The 17,889-nt window shown below is 48.1% G+C and overlaps 1 protein-coding gene across 1 annotated transcript in view; it reads left to right on the top strand.

The window, feature by feature from the left end:
- Nucleotides 1-17,889, top strand: part of nlk2 (nemo-like kinase, type 2) — a 50,791-nt gene that overhangs the window by 16,335 nt on the left and 16,567 nt on the right. The window contains exons 2-3 of the mRNA XM_036536808.1: nucleotides 5,652-5,781; nucleotides 6,834-6,889. Of these exons, the coding sequence (XP_036392701.1) occupies nucleotides 5,652-5,781; nucleotides 6,834-6,889 (186 nt within the window). The remainder of the gene's footprint in view (nucleotides 1-5,651; nucleotides 5,782-6,833; nucleotides 6,890-17,889) is intronic.

Raw genomic sequence — 17,889 nt, 5'->3', positions numbered from 1 at the left:
CCACAGCGCACCGAAATGTGGGCTTCTGATCCTCCCTGTGCCAACTTTCAGAAATGCTTTTGATTCATTATGCAGGCATATGCTAACTCCTCCCTGTGATGCTAATTTAAACAGATTCTTCTAATGAGAGCTCAGTGATGGGTTTTGATGAGGCTGACAAGAGGCCAGCTCACGTCACTTTTCCAGTGGGAGGGGGCGGGAGCGCGGCGGGGGCAGTTGCCGTGGCAGCCATGCCGCAGGCTGCGGTCTGAAGTTTTCCACGGCCGCCGCCGCCTGGGCCGAGCACTCCAAAAGGGTAGCGGGTGAACAGGCAGAGCTGCTCAAATTAATTAGGGAAATGAAAGTGGATGTGTTGGGGGTGGTAGTTAAGTACATGGCAAAGCCAGCCAGAGCTGCCACTGTCCTCCTGTTTGGGTCTGTTCAGCTGCTGTTTTTCTGCTGCTTTCCTGCACATGTAATGCCTCTCTGAAAAAGGGGTCTGACTTTAACTTTATTTAGTTGTTAATGGGTTTCTTTAGTTTGTGTTTGTGTAATTGGTTGGAACCATTGTTTTGTAGCTGGATGCTGTTCAAAGCATTCCAAGGGCTTCCTGCCGCATTCTGTGACGTCCTGTTCCGGTATCCCAAGAATGCGACAATTACTGGACCCTCTCTGAAGTCTGCTGCAGCTAAAAAGGAAGACTGCGGTGGATGGGCTCACTCTTTGCACGTTAAGCCGATTTGAGAGAGGAGACAGGCCAATCTCTATAAGAGGCACATTTTTCCATTACAGAGCGGAGACTCTCAGGGCTTTAACCCGAATTCCCTGCCATAGCTGAACTTCTGGCAGAGATACAGTTTGGGTTGTACTGAGATGAAGGATTCCTCTGACTTGTATGTCATGATTTTGTCCCTGCTGTTGCTGGCCATAAAGAATGCAGGTGCTCATGTATATTCATTAGCAGTAAGACGGTCATGTATTTGTAATTGCAGTAAATCTGTGGAATAAAAATCATGAGAATAGCCAGTCATTCGGGGCCAAAATATGTTTCAGGCCTGCTTTGCTCATGAATATTCATAGAGAGTGACCCTCGTCAGAATTCTCTAGGGCAGAGACCGGAAACACTTTAGCTGGGACAGGGAAAGAACATTAAGTGCAGAATTCGGCTAGCGATCACCGGTCTTCAGTTCCGGTTACAGCAGGTGCTTATGATTATTCATTAGCGATGGGGCGTTACTTCGTCTTCGTTTCTGATTCCAGTCACTCTGAGCGCATGCAGAAACATTGCAGAATCCCGGCATTTAGAATCTCAACGGCGTTCCAGACCTGCTTTCTCATTAATATTCATGAGCACAGCAGTCCAGAGCTGCCAGAACCGGATTTCTTTAAGCGATGAGCAGAATTCCACAGCAGAGCTGGGAAAGACCCAGACGTGCTGGGCCTGACACCTCCTACATTCACAGCGCTGGAGAGTGTGTTCAATCTAACAGCAGTACCATTTTGTTGTAGCCCTGACTTTTGACTGAGCTATTTAAGTGAAGTTAGCATTCCTATTGAGTTCCTTCAAATTCTGTTTTGATTATTTAAAGGTGACTTCTGTGGAAATGTCTTGAAGAAAGAATGCTGTTCGAAGGGAAGGACAGGGGGTCATGGTGGTATAATTGAGAGCTCCCCTTGGACCATCTGTGGTGATTAACTGAGTAAGCCAGGTCAAGGCCTGGCTGGCTCAGGGGGTCAGAGGTCATCCCTGTTTCCGTGGTGTGATGCAGTGTGATGTACCACTGTAGGGGCATTTCCCACAAACGCTTTTAATGCGGTGTAGCAGGTACCGAACAGGGGCAGGTGGTACCACTTTTAAAGGCTGTGCCCTGACCTGCTTGAGCTGTAAAGCCGGAGAGTCAGGTTGGCCCCTCTGACCACGAGGCCGCTAAAGTGATCAGAGAAATGGCCTCTCACCTGTGCACAGTTGTATTATAACTGCACACTGCGTCCCCCATACAGGTGTGCTTTGTGCTTTATTCACACGTCACGTCACCACCACACGCCCCCTTTCAGAAACTAAACCTCCGTTGACAGAGAAATCAAAGCACCCTTGATTTTTAGACAATAGGAGGATTGTACTTAATTCATCCATGGAGACTCAGACCTGCCCACGCCTGGGAGAAGAAAGTTAAGGAAGTCAAAACTCTTTCTTTTAAACCTACCAGAGGAAGTTATTTCTCAAGGGGGCGGCTGTTTTGGGGCTCTAAAACGTTCCACTTCTATTTTTAATCTTAATGCCGAGGCATCTGGAGGGTTTCTTATACTCACCCTGTCTGTAGAAGTTGGAAGCTGTCTGTGTGACTCATCCTCAGGTACACCAGAGGAACCCTGTACCTGTGTGTGTGTGTGTGTGTGTGTGTGTGCAAGTGTGTGTGTGTGTGTATGTGAGCGTGCCAGTGTATGTATATATATAATTTATTATTTATTCTATTTATGTTTTTTTACATTTATTTTTTATGTTTTTTCAGTTGAATTTAAAGTTCAAGAAAATCCACTGTTAACCCTTTCGCATGTAACTTATTTTTATGCTGTGTAGCACGTGTGTTACATTACATGGTTCGTTATGTTTTCATTAGCGTTATTAAGCTTCTCATAGTTTTCAGTTAGCATTTGCTATATTTTTTAATGTTAAATCGCTGTTTCCTCAAAGCTAAAATTAGCTAGAATTTTTCCTTTCTAGTGTTCTAATTGCACCGGTGTTAGCATACACGCTAAACAGCTAATCACACCTGTGTGACTGTAGCGAAGGGCGAGGCCGGGTGGGGTGACTGCTCTCGCCCTTCGCTACAAAATCCGAGGCCATCGGAGGCGTGCCCGGTGTGTGAGCCGTATGAGGGACCACCAGGTTTGGTTGGCCCCGGTGTGTGAGGGACCCCAGAGATGGGTGAAACATGGTGTGAGGGACCCCAGAAATGGGTGAAGCACTAGTGAGTGGGGCACCCTGGGATGGGAGAAGTACGGCATGAGAATGCGTTAGGGACGCCATGGTGCGTGAAGCGCATGGGTGCGCTTCCCGAAGGGGAGGGCAGTGTGACAGAGTGCTGTCACTACGGTTGAGTATGCGCTCTGACTGCCATACCAACGAGCCTGGCTCTTTGGCGTCGCGGTCAAAGTGGCATGGTTAGTACCTCATAGACCTGGGTTCGAGGCTGGGTGGGGTGACTGCTCTCGCCCTTCGCTACAGTGACTATACGTGCGAAAGGGTTAAAAAGTCAAGATTTTTTTTTTAAAGTTCAATAAACGCATGATGTTTCCAAAGTCAATGAGTAATCATGTTAAATAATCGTGATCTCAATGTTTACCAAAATAATCGTGATTATGATTTTTGCCATAATAGAGCAGCCCTACGTCTTGGTCTAAGTGCAGGCGCAGGTGCGTGAGGATCAGGGCTGCAGACGAGCTTGGAGCAGGCGCAGCATCTGTCCCACTCAGAACAGTGTGGAACCGCCAGGTCGCCCTGCTCCGGCTGCTCAAACACACCTATCAGTAATACCCAGAGAGGCTGCCTCCCGCCCCCGCATCCTGTTAGGGGAAGGAAAACCGCGCACAGCCGCATCAGACTCGCTCAAAGAACGGGACGCAGTGCAGTCAGCCAGCTCACCAGGCCCATCGCTGTCTAATTCTGACACTAAAAATAAAAGCGGCGACATTTCAAAACATGGCCTTTGTTCCTCTCGACTAAGACACATTTGCGAGCGCAATGCCTGCTGAAATATTAACGGCGCTGGCTGAATGGGAGTCTCTCGAGTTACAAAAACAGTCATTGCGGACTACGAGATTGGGATTAAGGTGTTGCTTGAAAGCCTGGCCAGAGGAGAGAGAGTGGTGGTGTTCATTGAGAGACGAGGAGGGGAGAGAGGTATGGGGCATCACTCCCATGGGCTCATGATGAAGTGACCACCTGTTAATTTGAGCAGTGTTAATACACACACACACACAAGCACACATACACACACAGAGGCAGTCATACAGGGAGCGGAGCATGTTCTTGCAGACACTTGCAGCATCTGTACTGCAGGTGCCACATAACCCCATGGGGCAGGAATCACAATTTTCACCTGAATCGATGAGCTGGTTAGCAGCAAGCACTTGATGACTCCTTTGGGGATACCAACCCATGTGAGCGAAAACTGAAATCAGCTGAAATTTTCCCTGGAGATCAATTTATCAAGTTGTCAAGCATCAGCCCATGGTAGCCACACATGAAAATGTATGTGTGTGTGCATGTGCGTGTATGTGTCTGTGCATGTGTGTGTGCATGGTCCAGGGTGGATCTGAATGAAGTGGTTGTTCATGGGACAGGGTTTGTTTTGATCAGGAAAAAGCTTCTCTGTCACTTTGTCTTTCTCTGGCTGTTTCTGTCACTCTCCCCCTCTCTGGTTTGCATGCCGCACAGTGAGAAGTGGCATTTTCCTCTCTGAAAGCAGGTGGTGTAGAAGTGACAGCCTGTGTCTGAGTTTGAAGCCGGTGTTGGAATATGAAGTATGAGTATGAATATGAATATGAGAAGGACAGTGGCATGCTTTTACTGCTCAGTGATAACTCTAATTGAAGAGTCACTTTCCCTTCTTCCCTGCCCTTTATCTCTTTCTCACCCTCCCTCTCTCTCCTTCCTTGTCTCATACCCTATCTCTATTTCCCTATCTCTGTCTCTCTCTCTCTTGCTCTCTCACACTCCTTCCCCCCTCCCTCCCTCCCTCTCTCCCTCTCTCTCCCTCTCTCTCCCTCCCTCTCTGCATCTCTGTTTCTCTCACTCCCTCACTCCCTCCCTTCCTGTCGCCCTTCCTCTCTTGCTCTCTCTCCGTCACATCACTGCCATCTTCTCATCACCCTGGGCTGTTTTACTCAGGACACCCTCCCGGCATGCACTGTCCTCCCACCTGTGTTTAATGTAGAATAGAAAATGATATTCATAAAGTCCTGTTTGAGCGCACGGAGGCACTGGAACAGGTGGACCCTGCCCGCCCCACACGCTCACACGCTCACTGCAGACACGTGCACGCTCACACACATGCACAGAATCTGTGCTCGCTCGCGCACGCACACACCTCCTCCGTCCAGATATTTTTTTTCTGAGAAAAGCAATAGGGCCTAATTAGCCTTCCTTGTGTGCTCGCCGGTCTGCTCCATATGGCTGCTGAGCTGGGGGTCTCTGAGCAGCATGGCCACGGGTGCCAGCCGGTTTTAGCCAATTTCACCAGGATGCAGCAGTGTGTGTGTGTGTGTGTGTGTGTGTGTGTGTGTGTGTGTGTGTGTGTGTGTGTGTGTGTGTGTGTGTGTGTTTGTGTGTGTGATACAGAATATGCCACATTTCCCTGAAGGTCACACATGTTGTTAGACTACATTTCTTCAGAGTCCAGAAGGGCAGGTCTGCTGTGTGAACATGAAACCTGGTTATCTGCTGTGTCTGAAAACATTAATACGAGCACGGTGTGCAGGGCCTCTGTCTCAGCACTGGGCATGAGCTCCTTACCTGGCAGCTGTGCAGTACGTGGATTTGTGCATCAGATTTTTAACCACTGAAGCCTTGTGGGAAATGAAGTCCAGGTTTTGATTGCCTTGTTCTTAAATGTCCCCATCTGATGAGCGCACCCCTCGGCTCACGTTGGCCCCTCACCCACTCTCTCCAGGTCAGTGACAGATCCGAGAGACGGAAAGCGGGTCGCCCTGAAAAAGATGCCCAACGTCTTCCAGAACCTCGTCTCCTGCAAGAGGGTCTTCCGTGAGCTCAAGATGCTCTGCTTCTTCAAACACGACAATGTGAGCACCCGCCGGGGGTGGGTTCCATCTAACCACAGTGCACTCTGCCCTTAATGCTCACCCGCACATTTTAAGCCTGCAGTGTTTCAGCAAGCTTTGTTCTTTTCCCCAGTGTATACGCCATATTGTTTGCCGATGGCTAAAATTAACAAAAAAAAGTTGTGAAGGAGCTGAGAGAACAGCACACGGGAAGAAATTCATCACTCATAAGTGCTTTGAGGTTAGGTCAAATCCAAGGTTTAAAAATAACACAAGGATACAGTAATCCGTCTGTTAAGGCTCTGATTGTTCCACAGACCTCGTTTCTTGCCTGTTTCTGATTAAATGTTGCCCTGGTTCTAGTTTCCGCTGTCTGCAGATTGACAGTTTGGTGCGTTGTTATTTCTGATGCACCGTGTCAGCGGGGTCTTGGCTGAGCCGTAGTCCATGGCGAGGTTGCCGTGCTCGCGCCTGATCTCTGACCCCACTCCACACCTGCTAACAGGTCCTGGGGGATGCTGCAGAGCCGGGCGCCAGGGGTGCGCTCCTGGGCAAAAAGCACACCCTTAAAGAGGCGCGATGAAGCGTGCCAGCAGATGCCCTGAGATTGCATCTGCTGAGATCTCACTCTACTGCTGTCTCTCTCCTACACTCCCCCTCCCTCTCTCTATCTCTGTCTGTCTCTCTATCTCTGTCTTCCCTCTCTCCTCTGCAGGCTGCTCTGGTCAGAGAATGCCTTTTACCCCTTCCTTTATCATTCATGCTCTCATTTGTGATTTGCTGTATTTCTGTTGTGATTAAGCAACAGCAAAAGGTCAGGTATATGATTATCCAATACCCCTGGATATTAATCATATTTTGTATGTATTGGGAGATGTAGAGCAGATAGCGTTGATAATATTCTCACTTGTAGAAAGGCTCTATTCCTGTAACCTGTAGAAGGAGCTGGGGTCTTGCTCTCTGCTTTTCTGAAACACTCATGGTCCATGCGCACTCTCTCTCTCTCTCTCTCTCTCTTTCTCTCTCTCTCACACACAAACACATACCTACCTGACCTTTTCTTCTCTCCACAGGTTCTTTCGGCCCTTGACATTCTGCAGCCTCCCCACATCGACTACTTTGAGGAAATGTATCCTTCCATGCAACTCCTTCTGTCTTAAAACAGCTCCAGTGCCACAATTTCTGTTTTTACACAGCTACAGTGTAATCCAGTGCAGGGGAATGGGGCTTTGAGCAAGTCCAGTGTAATAGGGAATGCTGCTTGGGTTTGGGGGGGGGCAGAGCTCTGCGGGACAGGTTTATGGTGTAGAACGCAGCCTTCTTGATGTGCTTGGTTGATAGGTATCTCTTACAGCCGCGTTGAGCAGGGAGGGTTGTGTACATCACAGACGTTAAATGGTCCGTAACCGCACAACTCGCGGGTCGGCTGAGGTGAGCACTCGCACAGTACGTGCAGTTGCAGAGTTCCTCACATCGAGATGTGTTTGGCTGCCACTGGGGTGCTGTCTCAACGGGGAAAGGTGTAGTTACCTCATCAATGTCCCCTCCCAGCCCAGTTAAATCTGAGCCCCCTGCCCCTCTTTATGGGAACATTTCAGTACAGGTAACCTGAAGGCCTGAACATCGCAGACACTGTGGGCTCACTATACAGTGACACACACTCACGGCCAGAAGCAGGCTACACATGCTGACACATGCACACATACACAGGCATAGGGCATGGGTACAGGAGGCGGAGCAGCTGACCGTGTGTGCACTGCACAGTGGGAGGCACACCCCAGATCCTGAGGCTGCATTCTGCTCCTGATTGACTGGATTCATTTGCTGAGTTTTTTTTTTCCCAAGGAGCTGTAATTGCTGATTCAGGAGGAGATAGGTGGGAGGTGGGGGTGCTGATTCAGGGGGAGACAGGCAGCAGGGCGGGGGTGGGGGTTGGGGGTACAGAGAGCAAAGCAGGCACACAGGCGAGTCGTTGCAGCCTGTCCTGCTGGTCTCTCTGCATCCAGTACCCCCCCCCCTCCCCCCCACCCCCCCGCCGAAACGTTATCGAGGCCCATCTCTACGCCGGAGCTGCTGACAAGCACTCGAAAAACGGGTCCGTCTCGCTGGCGGCGCGCGATTTCCACTCACCTGCGCTATCTCTCCGGCGACGGCTGCGTCTCCCAGACTAATGGTTTGTTTGAGGGGAGGCTGATAAAATAGACCGCTTTGTGCTCTCTGGCATTCACTGTGCATCACTGCTTCTCCTTTTGCTCCTGTTTTTTCAGGTCGTTCTCATGAGGCAATGAAATTGTAAGATGGTTTGTTGGCATTTTTAATCTATCTTGTAATTTAATCATTGACATTGCACACTCCTCTGTTTTTAACGGCCGTCAAGCCACTTGATAAGAGCTCTCTAAGCCTCTTAGTTAATAGCGTTTTTTTTTGGAAATAGAGTTTTTAATGAAGTGTTAGGGCTCTTTCTTGTGAATTACGGATGATTTTGTCTTCAAAAAAAAGAAACTGTGAGTAGCTGTGAGGTCTATTTTCATTCATATCTCACTCAGCCTGGCTTCTCTGTGGTGTAACTTATTCATACTATTCATGCCATAAATACAATTTAGTGTTTATCATTTAAACATGATATTTCCTGTGGTTTGGGCTCCCAAGTAGCTCAGAATGTACAAATACTTGTTTCAAGTATACACTGAGCCCTACAACCCGTGTCTTCTGCCAGCGATGACTGGGAGCCCAGAGTGGCAGGACAAATTGGCCTTTTTATGCTGGGGGTAGGGCTGGGCATGTCAGCCAGGATCCCCCCCTTCATTCCCTCCTCGACACCCTGGGACGGATGTGGATGCCTGTGAGTTACTCACAGCGTCAGGAGGATGCCCATATCCCATCTTCCAACAGTGTTTGCCACCTGGGACTTGTAGTGTGGGAAACAGTCGCTATGACTACTAAAGTTGGTTGAAAAGGAATTTCAGCCTTTCTGTACATACTGATTGGGTGTTTACCATTTTATGCGCTGTGCATGAAGGAGGCGCAAAGTAAAAGCACGATTGTTGTGGTGAAAGACCAGGGCTCTTATCCCAGAGGGCGTGGGTTCGATTCCAAGAAGGGGATCCCCTGTTGTAGCGATGAGTGTGCGAACACCCAGCTGTATATGGGGTGCTATATATGCTGAGCAAGCAGATGTCATTCTATCAGGAAGAGGCATGTCTGAAGCACTAAAGCTTCTGACACCATCCTACAATACACCTAGCAAAGCTGGGGGAGGATGATGATGATGATGACGAAGAGCAGCTTGCCTCTCAGGCATAGCAGGAGTGTTGGCAGCGTGGATGGGGCGGAAAGCGGGGTGCTGAGGAGATCGAGAGGTCAGAACGCAACCTGAGGCTGTAACAGCTTGCAGCAGCTCCGGGGGAAAAGGCCTGGCCAGGGAAGAAAGCTTGCTCCAGAGTGGCGGCCTTGGGTTCGGAATAAGAAGGATCACTGTTTAAATGATGATGAACAGCCTCCCTCACTGGGGCTCCCATGTGACCTGTTTATCTCACCAGAAAGCACACACTTCCCTGTCTTAGTCTTATGAAGTTTTACAGCTGTTCAGATCCCTGCAGAGTCTGTGGGGTTCGGAAAGCTGAGCTCTGAGTAATCACTGCTGGCTGCTGTCCACTGACCGGCTCTTTAGCAGGCGAAGCAGCTCTCCAGTTGAAAAAGGAATGTTTACAGGTGGTCGCTAGTTTGTCATCAGTAGTAGCAGAACAGCGGATACATTTTTGCTTCTCAAAGCATTTAATCTTTTAAACCATGGGGTTTTTTTTATTGAGAGCTTTTTGGCCTAAGATGCAAGCGTTTTCTCATTTAGTGGCATTATTTGTGAACCTTTGCAGAAATCACAGTTAAATCCCTGATTTGTGTTCTCCATTATGCGGCCCTCATTTGGCATTGCTAGTTGGATGTATTAGATTTGTCTTATCGTAACGGCCGCTGCATTCGCGCAGGAGTGCAGGGGCGTAATGAATGCAGTCCAGCAGAACTCTTGCACTCTGGCTGCAACTGTTTTTCATGCTGCAAGTCTACAGCCTAAACGCACTACGGTCAGCCAATTGGAGGGTGGGCACAGTTTCACTGGCTTCATCCAAGCAACCTGTAAGAGCCTGATGAGACACAGTGTGCCTGAGAGTGGCAAGATGTACATACCCTCAGTGTACCTACTGACATCCCCTCCCCCATCCCAGTAGAATTAAGCCACCTACAGTCATTTCCACCGCTGTGGGTTTCCTGTCACCGTCGGCTGATGATACGGCAGGGGTAGGGGTTGAACTTGGCCGTGGAGTTCAGCTTACACTCAAGGTGAGTGCCGTGACCGCTGAGCCGCTTTGAGCCCCAGTTAAACCCTTTTGAAAAGACGTTCGGGCATGGATTGTCAGGTCCAGTGCATGTGACGCCTCGCGGTGAGCGGGACCGATACCGCAGCCCGCGTCTCACCTGCCCACGGTGGAGCAGTGATGTCAGCGGCCCCGCGCCGAGACCTGACAGGTCGCCATTGTTGTGTGAAGATAGAGCGGCTCTCTGACAGACGCACGCATCGTGGCGTGGCGGGTGCCAGCGCTGTGCGCAAGTGTGCTCATGGCAACCGTTACAATGGCTTCACTGTGTCACCAGGAATCGGCTGGTCACGCACGCACACTCTCAAACACACGCACACATTCACACACACAGGCATACGTGCACATACACACACTCATGCACATAATGCCCAATTAATCATTCATGCGGGCACGGCTCTCTGCACAGGCTCTCTCCATGCCCCCCAGGACAGCATAGGTAATTTCATACTTCCTGAGGTGGATGTTTCCTGCTTTACCGCGTGTGTCTTTTTCTTTCCACTAGCTGAGCCGCCACCTTGTATCCAGCAACCTTGTGACCCTGTGGAGGGAGCTAGCTCTGAGCCGTTGAGAGGCAGTTATTTTTAGTTCTCTGAGCTGTCGCGGTACGCTGCCTTCCTGCCTTTTCTGCTGGCCCCGTGTGGGTCTGAGTGATATCGCGTGTGTTTATTATTATGTGTTTGTTTAAGCTGTGAGGTGAGGGTGGGACTCCCACTTTGTCTCAGTGTAGCAGAAGCTCTGTGTTTAACCCATCTGTGCAGCAGTGCTGGATGCATAGCTAGAGGCACCCACAAATTTCAGTCCAATACCTGTTATCCATTGGCCATTATTGTTACTATTATTGTAAGGGTGACTTGCATAGCCTATATTTTATATTGTTCATTTTTGTATGAATATGTATGGAAACAGCTGAGGGTGAGTTCCTGTTGTAGGATGTAAAGGTGGTGGGCTGTTCCAAGACTCAAATTAGCAACCCTCTGGGTGTAGATGGTTCTTCAGCAGACTTTCCTGCTGATCAGCCAGGATGGCAGCCCCTACTGGTGAGTTACCTGTGGCTGTGATATCGCATTCTCTCGCTCACCGTCACTCACACACACACACACATACGCACACATACACTCTCTCTCACATCTCCCTGTAGGCAGTGGAGGTGAGAAACGCTCAGCAGCTCCAGCGTTGTGAATTCTTCACTCCTTGAGTGGAGGCGACTGTTTCTCACACAGATCTGTGCCTCTGCACTGCTGTGGGGGGGTCGTCACGTCACAGGATCACAGCACAGAGAGCACAGTAGGTATCACAGGAGCAGCCTTATATGTTGCACACTGGCTTGGCTTTCCTCATGGTCTTTCACATGCTGAGTCAGCAGCTTTCCTGGGCCAGAACTCTGAGTTAGTTACTATAGTAAAATGGTTGCTATAACAACCCACACTGCCCACAGTTACAGTGCTGGCCAAAAGTATTGGCACCCCTGCAATTCTGTCAGATAATGCTCAATTTCTCCCAGAAAATGATTGCAATTACAAATGTTTTGGTAGTAATATCTTCATTTATTTTGCTTGCAATAAAAAAACACAAAAGAGAAAGAAAAAAAAGTCAAATCAAGTATCAATTTACACAAAACTCCAAAAATGGGCCGGACAAAAGTATTGGCACCCTTTGAAAAATCATGTGATGCTTCTCTAATTTGTGTAATTAACAGCACCTGTTACTTACCTGTGACACATAACAGGTGGTGGCAATCACTAAATCACACTTGCAGCCAGTTAAAATGGATTAAAGTTGACTCAACCTCTGTCCTGTGTCCTTGTGTGTACCACATTGAGTATGGAGAAAAGAAAGAAGACCAAAGAACTGTCTGAGGACTTGAGAAGCAAAATTGTGAGGAAGCATGGGCAATCTCAAGGCTACAAGTCCATCTCCAAAGACCTGAATGTTCCTGTGTCTACCGTGCGCAGTGTCATCAATAGGTTTAAAGCCCATGGCACTGTGGCTAACCTCCCTAGATGTGGACGGAAAAGAAAAATTGACGAGAGATTTCAACGAAAGATTGTGCGGATGGTGGATAAAGAACCTCGACTAACATCCAGACAAGTTCAAGCTGTCCTGCAGTCCGAGGGTACAACAGTGTCAACCCGTACTATCCGTCGGTGTCTGAATGAAAAGGGACTCTATGGTAGGATACCCAGAAAGACTCCACTTCTGACCCAGAGACATAAAAAAGCCAGGCTGGAGTTTGCTAAAACTTACCTGAGAAAGCCAAAAACATTTTGGAAGAATGTTCTCTGGTCAGATGAGACAAAAGTAGAGCTTTTTGGGAAAAGGCATCAACATAGAGTTTACAGGAAAAAAAAACGAGGCCTTCAAAGAAAAGAACACGGTCCCCACAGTCAAACATGGCGGAGGTTCCCTGATGTTTTGGGGTTGCTTTGCTGCCTCTGGCACTGGACTGCTTGACCGTGTGCATGGCATTATGAAGTCTGAAGACTACCAACAAATTTTGCAGCGTAATGTAGGGCCCAGTGTGAGAAAGCTGGGTCTCCCTCAGAGGTCATGGGTCTTCCAGCAGGACAATGACCCAAAGCACACTTCAAAAAGCACTAGAAAATGGTTTGAGGGAAAGCACTGGAGACTTCTAAAGTGGCCAGCAATGAGTCCAGACCTGAATCCCATAGAACACTTGTGGAGAGATCTGAAAATGGCAGTTTGGAGAAGGCACCCTTCAAATCTCAGGGAGCTGGAGCAGTTTGCCAAAGAAGAATGGTCTAAAATTCCAGCAGAGCATTGTAAGAAACTCATTGATGGATACCGGAAGCGGTTGTTCGCAGTTATTTTGTCCAAAGGTTGTGCTACCAAGTATTAGGCTGAGGGTGCCAATACTTTTGTCCGGTCCATTTTTGGAGTTTTGTGTAAAATGATAATTGATTTAATTTTTTTTTCATTGTCTTTTGTGTTTTTTCATTGCAAGCAAAATAAATGAAGATATTACTACCAAAACATTTGTAATTGCAATCATTTTCTGGGAGAAATTGAGCATTATCTGACAGAATTGCAGGGGTGCCAATACTTTTGGCCAGCACTGTAGTTTACTATAACAACATGCCTACAATTAGTTTACTATAACAACCTGCCCTGCCCTATCCACACTGAGCAAACACACGTACCTGTGTGTATGTGTGGGGGGCATGGAGGAGAGGCCTCCTGCTACTGTCTGAGAGGCCCCAGCAGGGGTTCCCCACAGTGCTGCTCCCGTCCCTCTCCTGTGGCAGCCGCTGGCTTCCGCTCGCCCCCTCTGTGTCTTAGCGTTGCGCCGTGTTTGCGCCTTCGCTCTGTCTGCGGCGCACGGTGGCGCGTGCAGGTTTTATCAGCGGGAGGAATGCGAGGCGCGCCGTGCCGCCACAGCGGGTTAGCGCGGAACTGCTGACGCAGGGCCGTGCTAAACGCGACTAATCAGCCGCGCGCTGGAGAGGACACGGGGTTGCGGTGCGCCGGGGTTTAATTAAGACTTAAAAAACACACTACCAGCACTTTCCCACTCCCACACAGAGCGGGGCAGTTAGCAGCAAGGCATGCTGGGAAGACTGCGCTTTGGTTTCCTGCGTGTTTTACGCTTCTGTCGTGAGGCTTATGCAAGACCAGAACGCTGCAGAGTACGTCACTATCACAGCGCATTTGTGGGCACACTGTCAGTAACACAGCGGGTGTCTTCGCTGTGCACCATACTGAGGCTAAAACACCAAGAGAAAAAATACAAAAATAATGTTAGAATATGCTTTCACTGATTTAGGTCTCATGTAGTAAAACTCCTATCACAGTCTCAGCCGAATCGAATCCCTTTCATTTGGGCTTATCTGTACTTATCATGTGTGTGAGTGGGTGGAGACGGGGCGGAGTTTTTTTCCAGGAGGAGGGTCCTCAGGCAGTCCCTCAGCACGTAAATCGCTGTTGTGACTGTTTGAAATCTGTGAGAAATCGAACGGGGCGTGGTGGTGATGGGTGTGTCCGCTGGGGGCGAGCACCCCGGCAGCGGGGAGTACTGCTGAGTGCGCACCTAAGCACACACAGGGTGACTGGCCATGAGGCCCAGTGGGTGCGGCCCCATCCAGGCGTTGAGTGCCACCTGTCAGGGCAGGTGCGGCTTTGTTGTCACCTTGCCCTTCACACCTTGCCACAGCTATCATTGGCATGGGGAGCCCGTTCAGTTGGCAGGTGTGTTTCCAATGGGGGCGGGCTCAGGGCGCGGACGTGGCCTTTTACTCAGCTGAGAGCTGGATGGAGAGTACATGCAAGCTGTAGGTCACAGAGGCACTCGAGATTATACAGCTCACGCACACCTGCACGCCCCTGTGGTCAGAGCAGTAAGCACAGAACAGAGACTCTAATGAGACTCATTTATACTGCACTAGTTCTCCTTATTGCACTGCAAATATGCCTTTTAAAAAGGTTTCATTAAATAAAGAGGTCATTTATTTTTTGGCAGATCAGGCAGGGAGAATTGCAGGCTCCTTGTTGGGCTCATCTGAGTTCATCTCCATCTGTCTGTTTTAGAAGTGTGAAACATGGACTATTTAAGCAATTACAACATTGCTGACTCTATGGCAACTGTTTGCCTTACTTTACTTGGAAACTGTATGGCTTTACAAAAAATAGAAGGGAAATCCAAAGTTGGGAAGAACAGAAATGGCCAAGTCCACCCTCAGCCTTGGCTCGGAGGAGCATGTGTGCTCGGTCTGTGTGGGCACAGTGATGGGTGTGACCATGGGCGTGTGTGTGAGGACATCCTACTATACCAACCGCCAGGCCTTCTCAGGTACGAGGTCATTACCAGGGGCTCCCACCCAGGGCAGCGTCCTGTAGTATTATAGTCCTGTAGCAATCAGCACGGCTCTCTGTCTCACGCAGGCCCATGCGCCCGCCCACCAGCCTCCCCACGGCCATCCCGGGACAGCCTGCGGGTGTGGAGCAGCCTGCTCCTGCTGACGCTGCAAGATCGCGGGATTAGACGTGCAGATGCAGGCCAGTCGGTCCAGGCATGCGCCATGTCATGCATTATTTATCGCGGTGCTCCGAGCGGCCAGGATAAAGGAAGGGGACGATTCGGAAAAAGGAGCAGAACGTGAGTGGAGGCGAGGGGCCGCCGACAGCCAATCAGACAGAGGGTGCAGCAGCAGATTTGCAATCTCCCAGCAGGCCTTGCTTCCGGGGTCAACAGGGAGAGTCCTGCAGTCCAGACGTGTTTGTGCTGCATGTCGCTACATGTCCCAGTCCCGCTCAATGCTGCCACTGTTCCGTGTTCTTAAGCCTGGAGCATGGACACACTGGTTGCTCTTATGTCAGCAACTTTTAGAAATCACCACAGCCAGCCCCTCGGCAGCTTAAGTGAGCTTTCGCTGAAATTTAATGTGTCAGCCAATTAGATTCTATGAAATTTATTCATTCTTTGTTTTAGCTACCCTCACTCCCCCTGCTCAAAGCCTACTAGCAAAACCCACATAAGTGGCTTTCATTGTCAAAGCTGATATACATATATATATATATATATATATATATATATATATATATATATATATATATATATATATACACATGTTTATATATATATGGATAAATATATATGTGTATATATATATATATATATATATATATATATATATATATATAATGTATGTATGTATGTATACTTGAAAAAGTATTCAGCCCCCATTAATTACTGTTTTCATAATTTATTGTCTCAGATTCCAAATGTAAAATATATTAAAGTAAGATTTTCTTCCAGCAGGTCCACACAGTATTGTACATCATGAAAAATCAAAGAAATGTCCAAAACCTTACAAAAAAAGTAAGTTAAAAATAAATAATCCTTTGCTCAGGTGCAAGATATTGTCTTATAAACTTATCCAATTTGTTGATGGTCCCCACCTGTGTAGGAAGTTAGTGGATCACCTGTTTTGAGTTACTTCATGGGCATAAATACCTTTTCTCTCTATAAGATGAAACAGTATGGTTGGATTTTCCATTAAACAAACCAAAATGAAGAGAAAAGAGCATTCAAGTGAGGGATATAATTGTGGAGAAACACAAATCTGGGGAAGGATACAAGAACATTTCAAAGGCACTGAACATACCTCGGAGCTCAGTGCAGTCCATCATACAGAAGTGTTAGAAATATGGAACTACAGCCACACTGCCTAGGGCAAGCCACCCCCCTAAAATTAGTCAGTGAACAAGAATGGCACTTGTCAGAGAGGTTACTGTGATGCCAACTGTCACTCTAACTGAAATATAGAAGTCAGTGCCTGCAACTGAAAATGATGTCCACGGGTCAACAGTCTCCATGCTATTGCACAAAAAGGGCCTTTATGGAAGAGTGGCAAGGAAGCAGCCCTTGTTGGAAAAAAAGCACATGCTTCCCTGTAAAGATTTTGCAAAAAATCACTTGAATGATACTGCATAGATATGGCAGAAGGTCTTGTGGTCTAATGAGAAAGTGGAACTTTTTGGCTCAAACACTAAGTGGTATGTGTGGCGTAAAGCTAACAGTGCACATCAGAGAGGAAACACCATCCCCACAGTGAAATATTTTGGTGGTAGCATCATGTTATGGTGGTGCTTCTCAGCAGAAGGGACTGGCAGTCTGGTTAAGACTGATGGGAAGATGAATGCTGCACAATACATGGAGATTCTGGATAGAAACCTACTCCCCTCTGCTAGAAAGTGTAAACTAGGGGGGAAGTTCGTGTTTCAGCAGGACAATAACCGAAAGCACGCTGTCAGAGCAACACTGGATTGGCTTAAAATGAAGAAAATTGATGTCCTTGAGTGGATCAGTCAGAGTCCTGACCTTAACCCCATGCAACATGTGTGCAAAAAAATTGCTGTCCACCATTATTCCACAACTAACCTGGTTCAGCTTGAGCAATTTTGTAAGGATGAATGGGCTAATATTGCTCCATCACGTTGTGTAAAATTAATAGAGACTTATCCGAAAAGACTGGCTGTAATGGCTGTGAAAGGTGGTTCAACCAAGTACTAAAGAAGGGGATAAATACTTATTAACTGTTGACATTTCAGTTCTTGAATTTTTGTATTCTTTAACGGTTTATAATTTTCTTTCTTTTTTGGGCTGCACTGAAAGAAGGGTTGGGGGCTGAATACTTTTTCAAGGCACTTCTGGTTCGGACCCCAGTGCTTTAAGCACTCCCTTTACTGTGCTGCCTCCGTACTGTAAGCATGGTGAAAGGCATGATTCCTCTCAGCTCCTCAGGTCTACACTGGAAGGCGTGCCAAGCATGGGGGCATTATGCAGTAAAGTGCCGTTGGCACAGAGCTTCTTACGCAGGGGAGATCCTTCCCATCCATGCTCTTTCCTGGCCTGAGGAAACGTTGGGAGAAAGGTATTAACCTCACTGACAGTATCGCCAGATAGCTGGACCGTCATCATCCTCGTTGGCATTAATTAACTGGATCTTCCTCATTCTCATTAACAAAGCTGCTGTCGTGGCTCAGCATCCGTCTCCGTAGCAACTGTGACTCTGCATGCAGTGAGGGGTAGTGAATGGGCCCTCGAAAATGCCTTTTTTTTGATATTGTTTTGTCTCAGTCTCTAAGCTGTAGTTGTGTGTTCTCTGGCTGGTGTAGTTGTGTGTTTTCTGGCTGGTGTAGTTGTGTGTTTTCTGGCTGGTGTAGTTGTGAGTTTTCTGGCTGGTGTAGTTGTGAGTTTTCTGGCTGGTGTAGTTGTGAGTTTTCTGGCTGGTGTAGTTGT

Source organism: Megalops cyprinoides, chromosome 9 (assembly GCF_013368585.1).
Source record: "Megalops cyprinoides isolate fMegCyp1 chromosome 9, fMegCyp1.pri, whole genome shotgun sequence".
Taxonomy (NCBI): domain Eukaryota; kingdom Metazoa; phylum Chordata; class Actinopteri; order Elopiformes; family Megalopidae; genus Megalops; species Megalops cyprinoides.
Note: the sequence above shows the minus strand (reverse complement) of the source record. Positions and strands in the feature narration are given on the sequence as shown.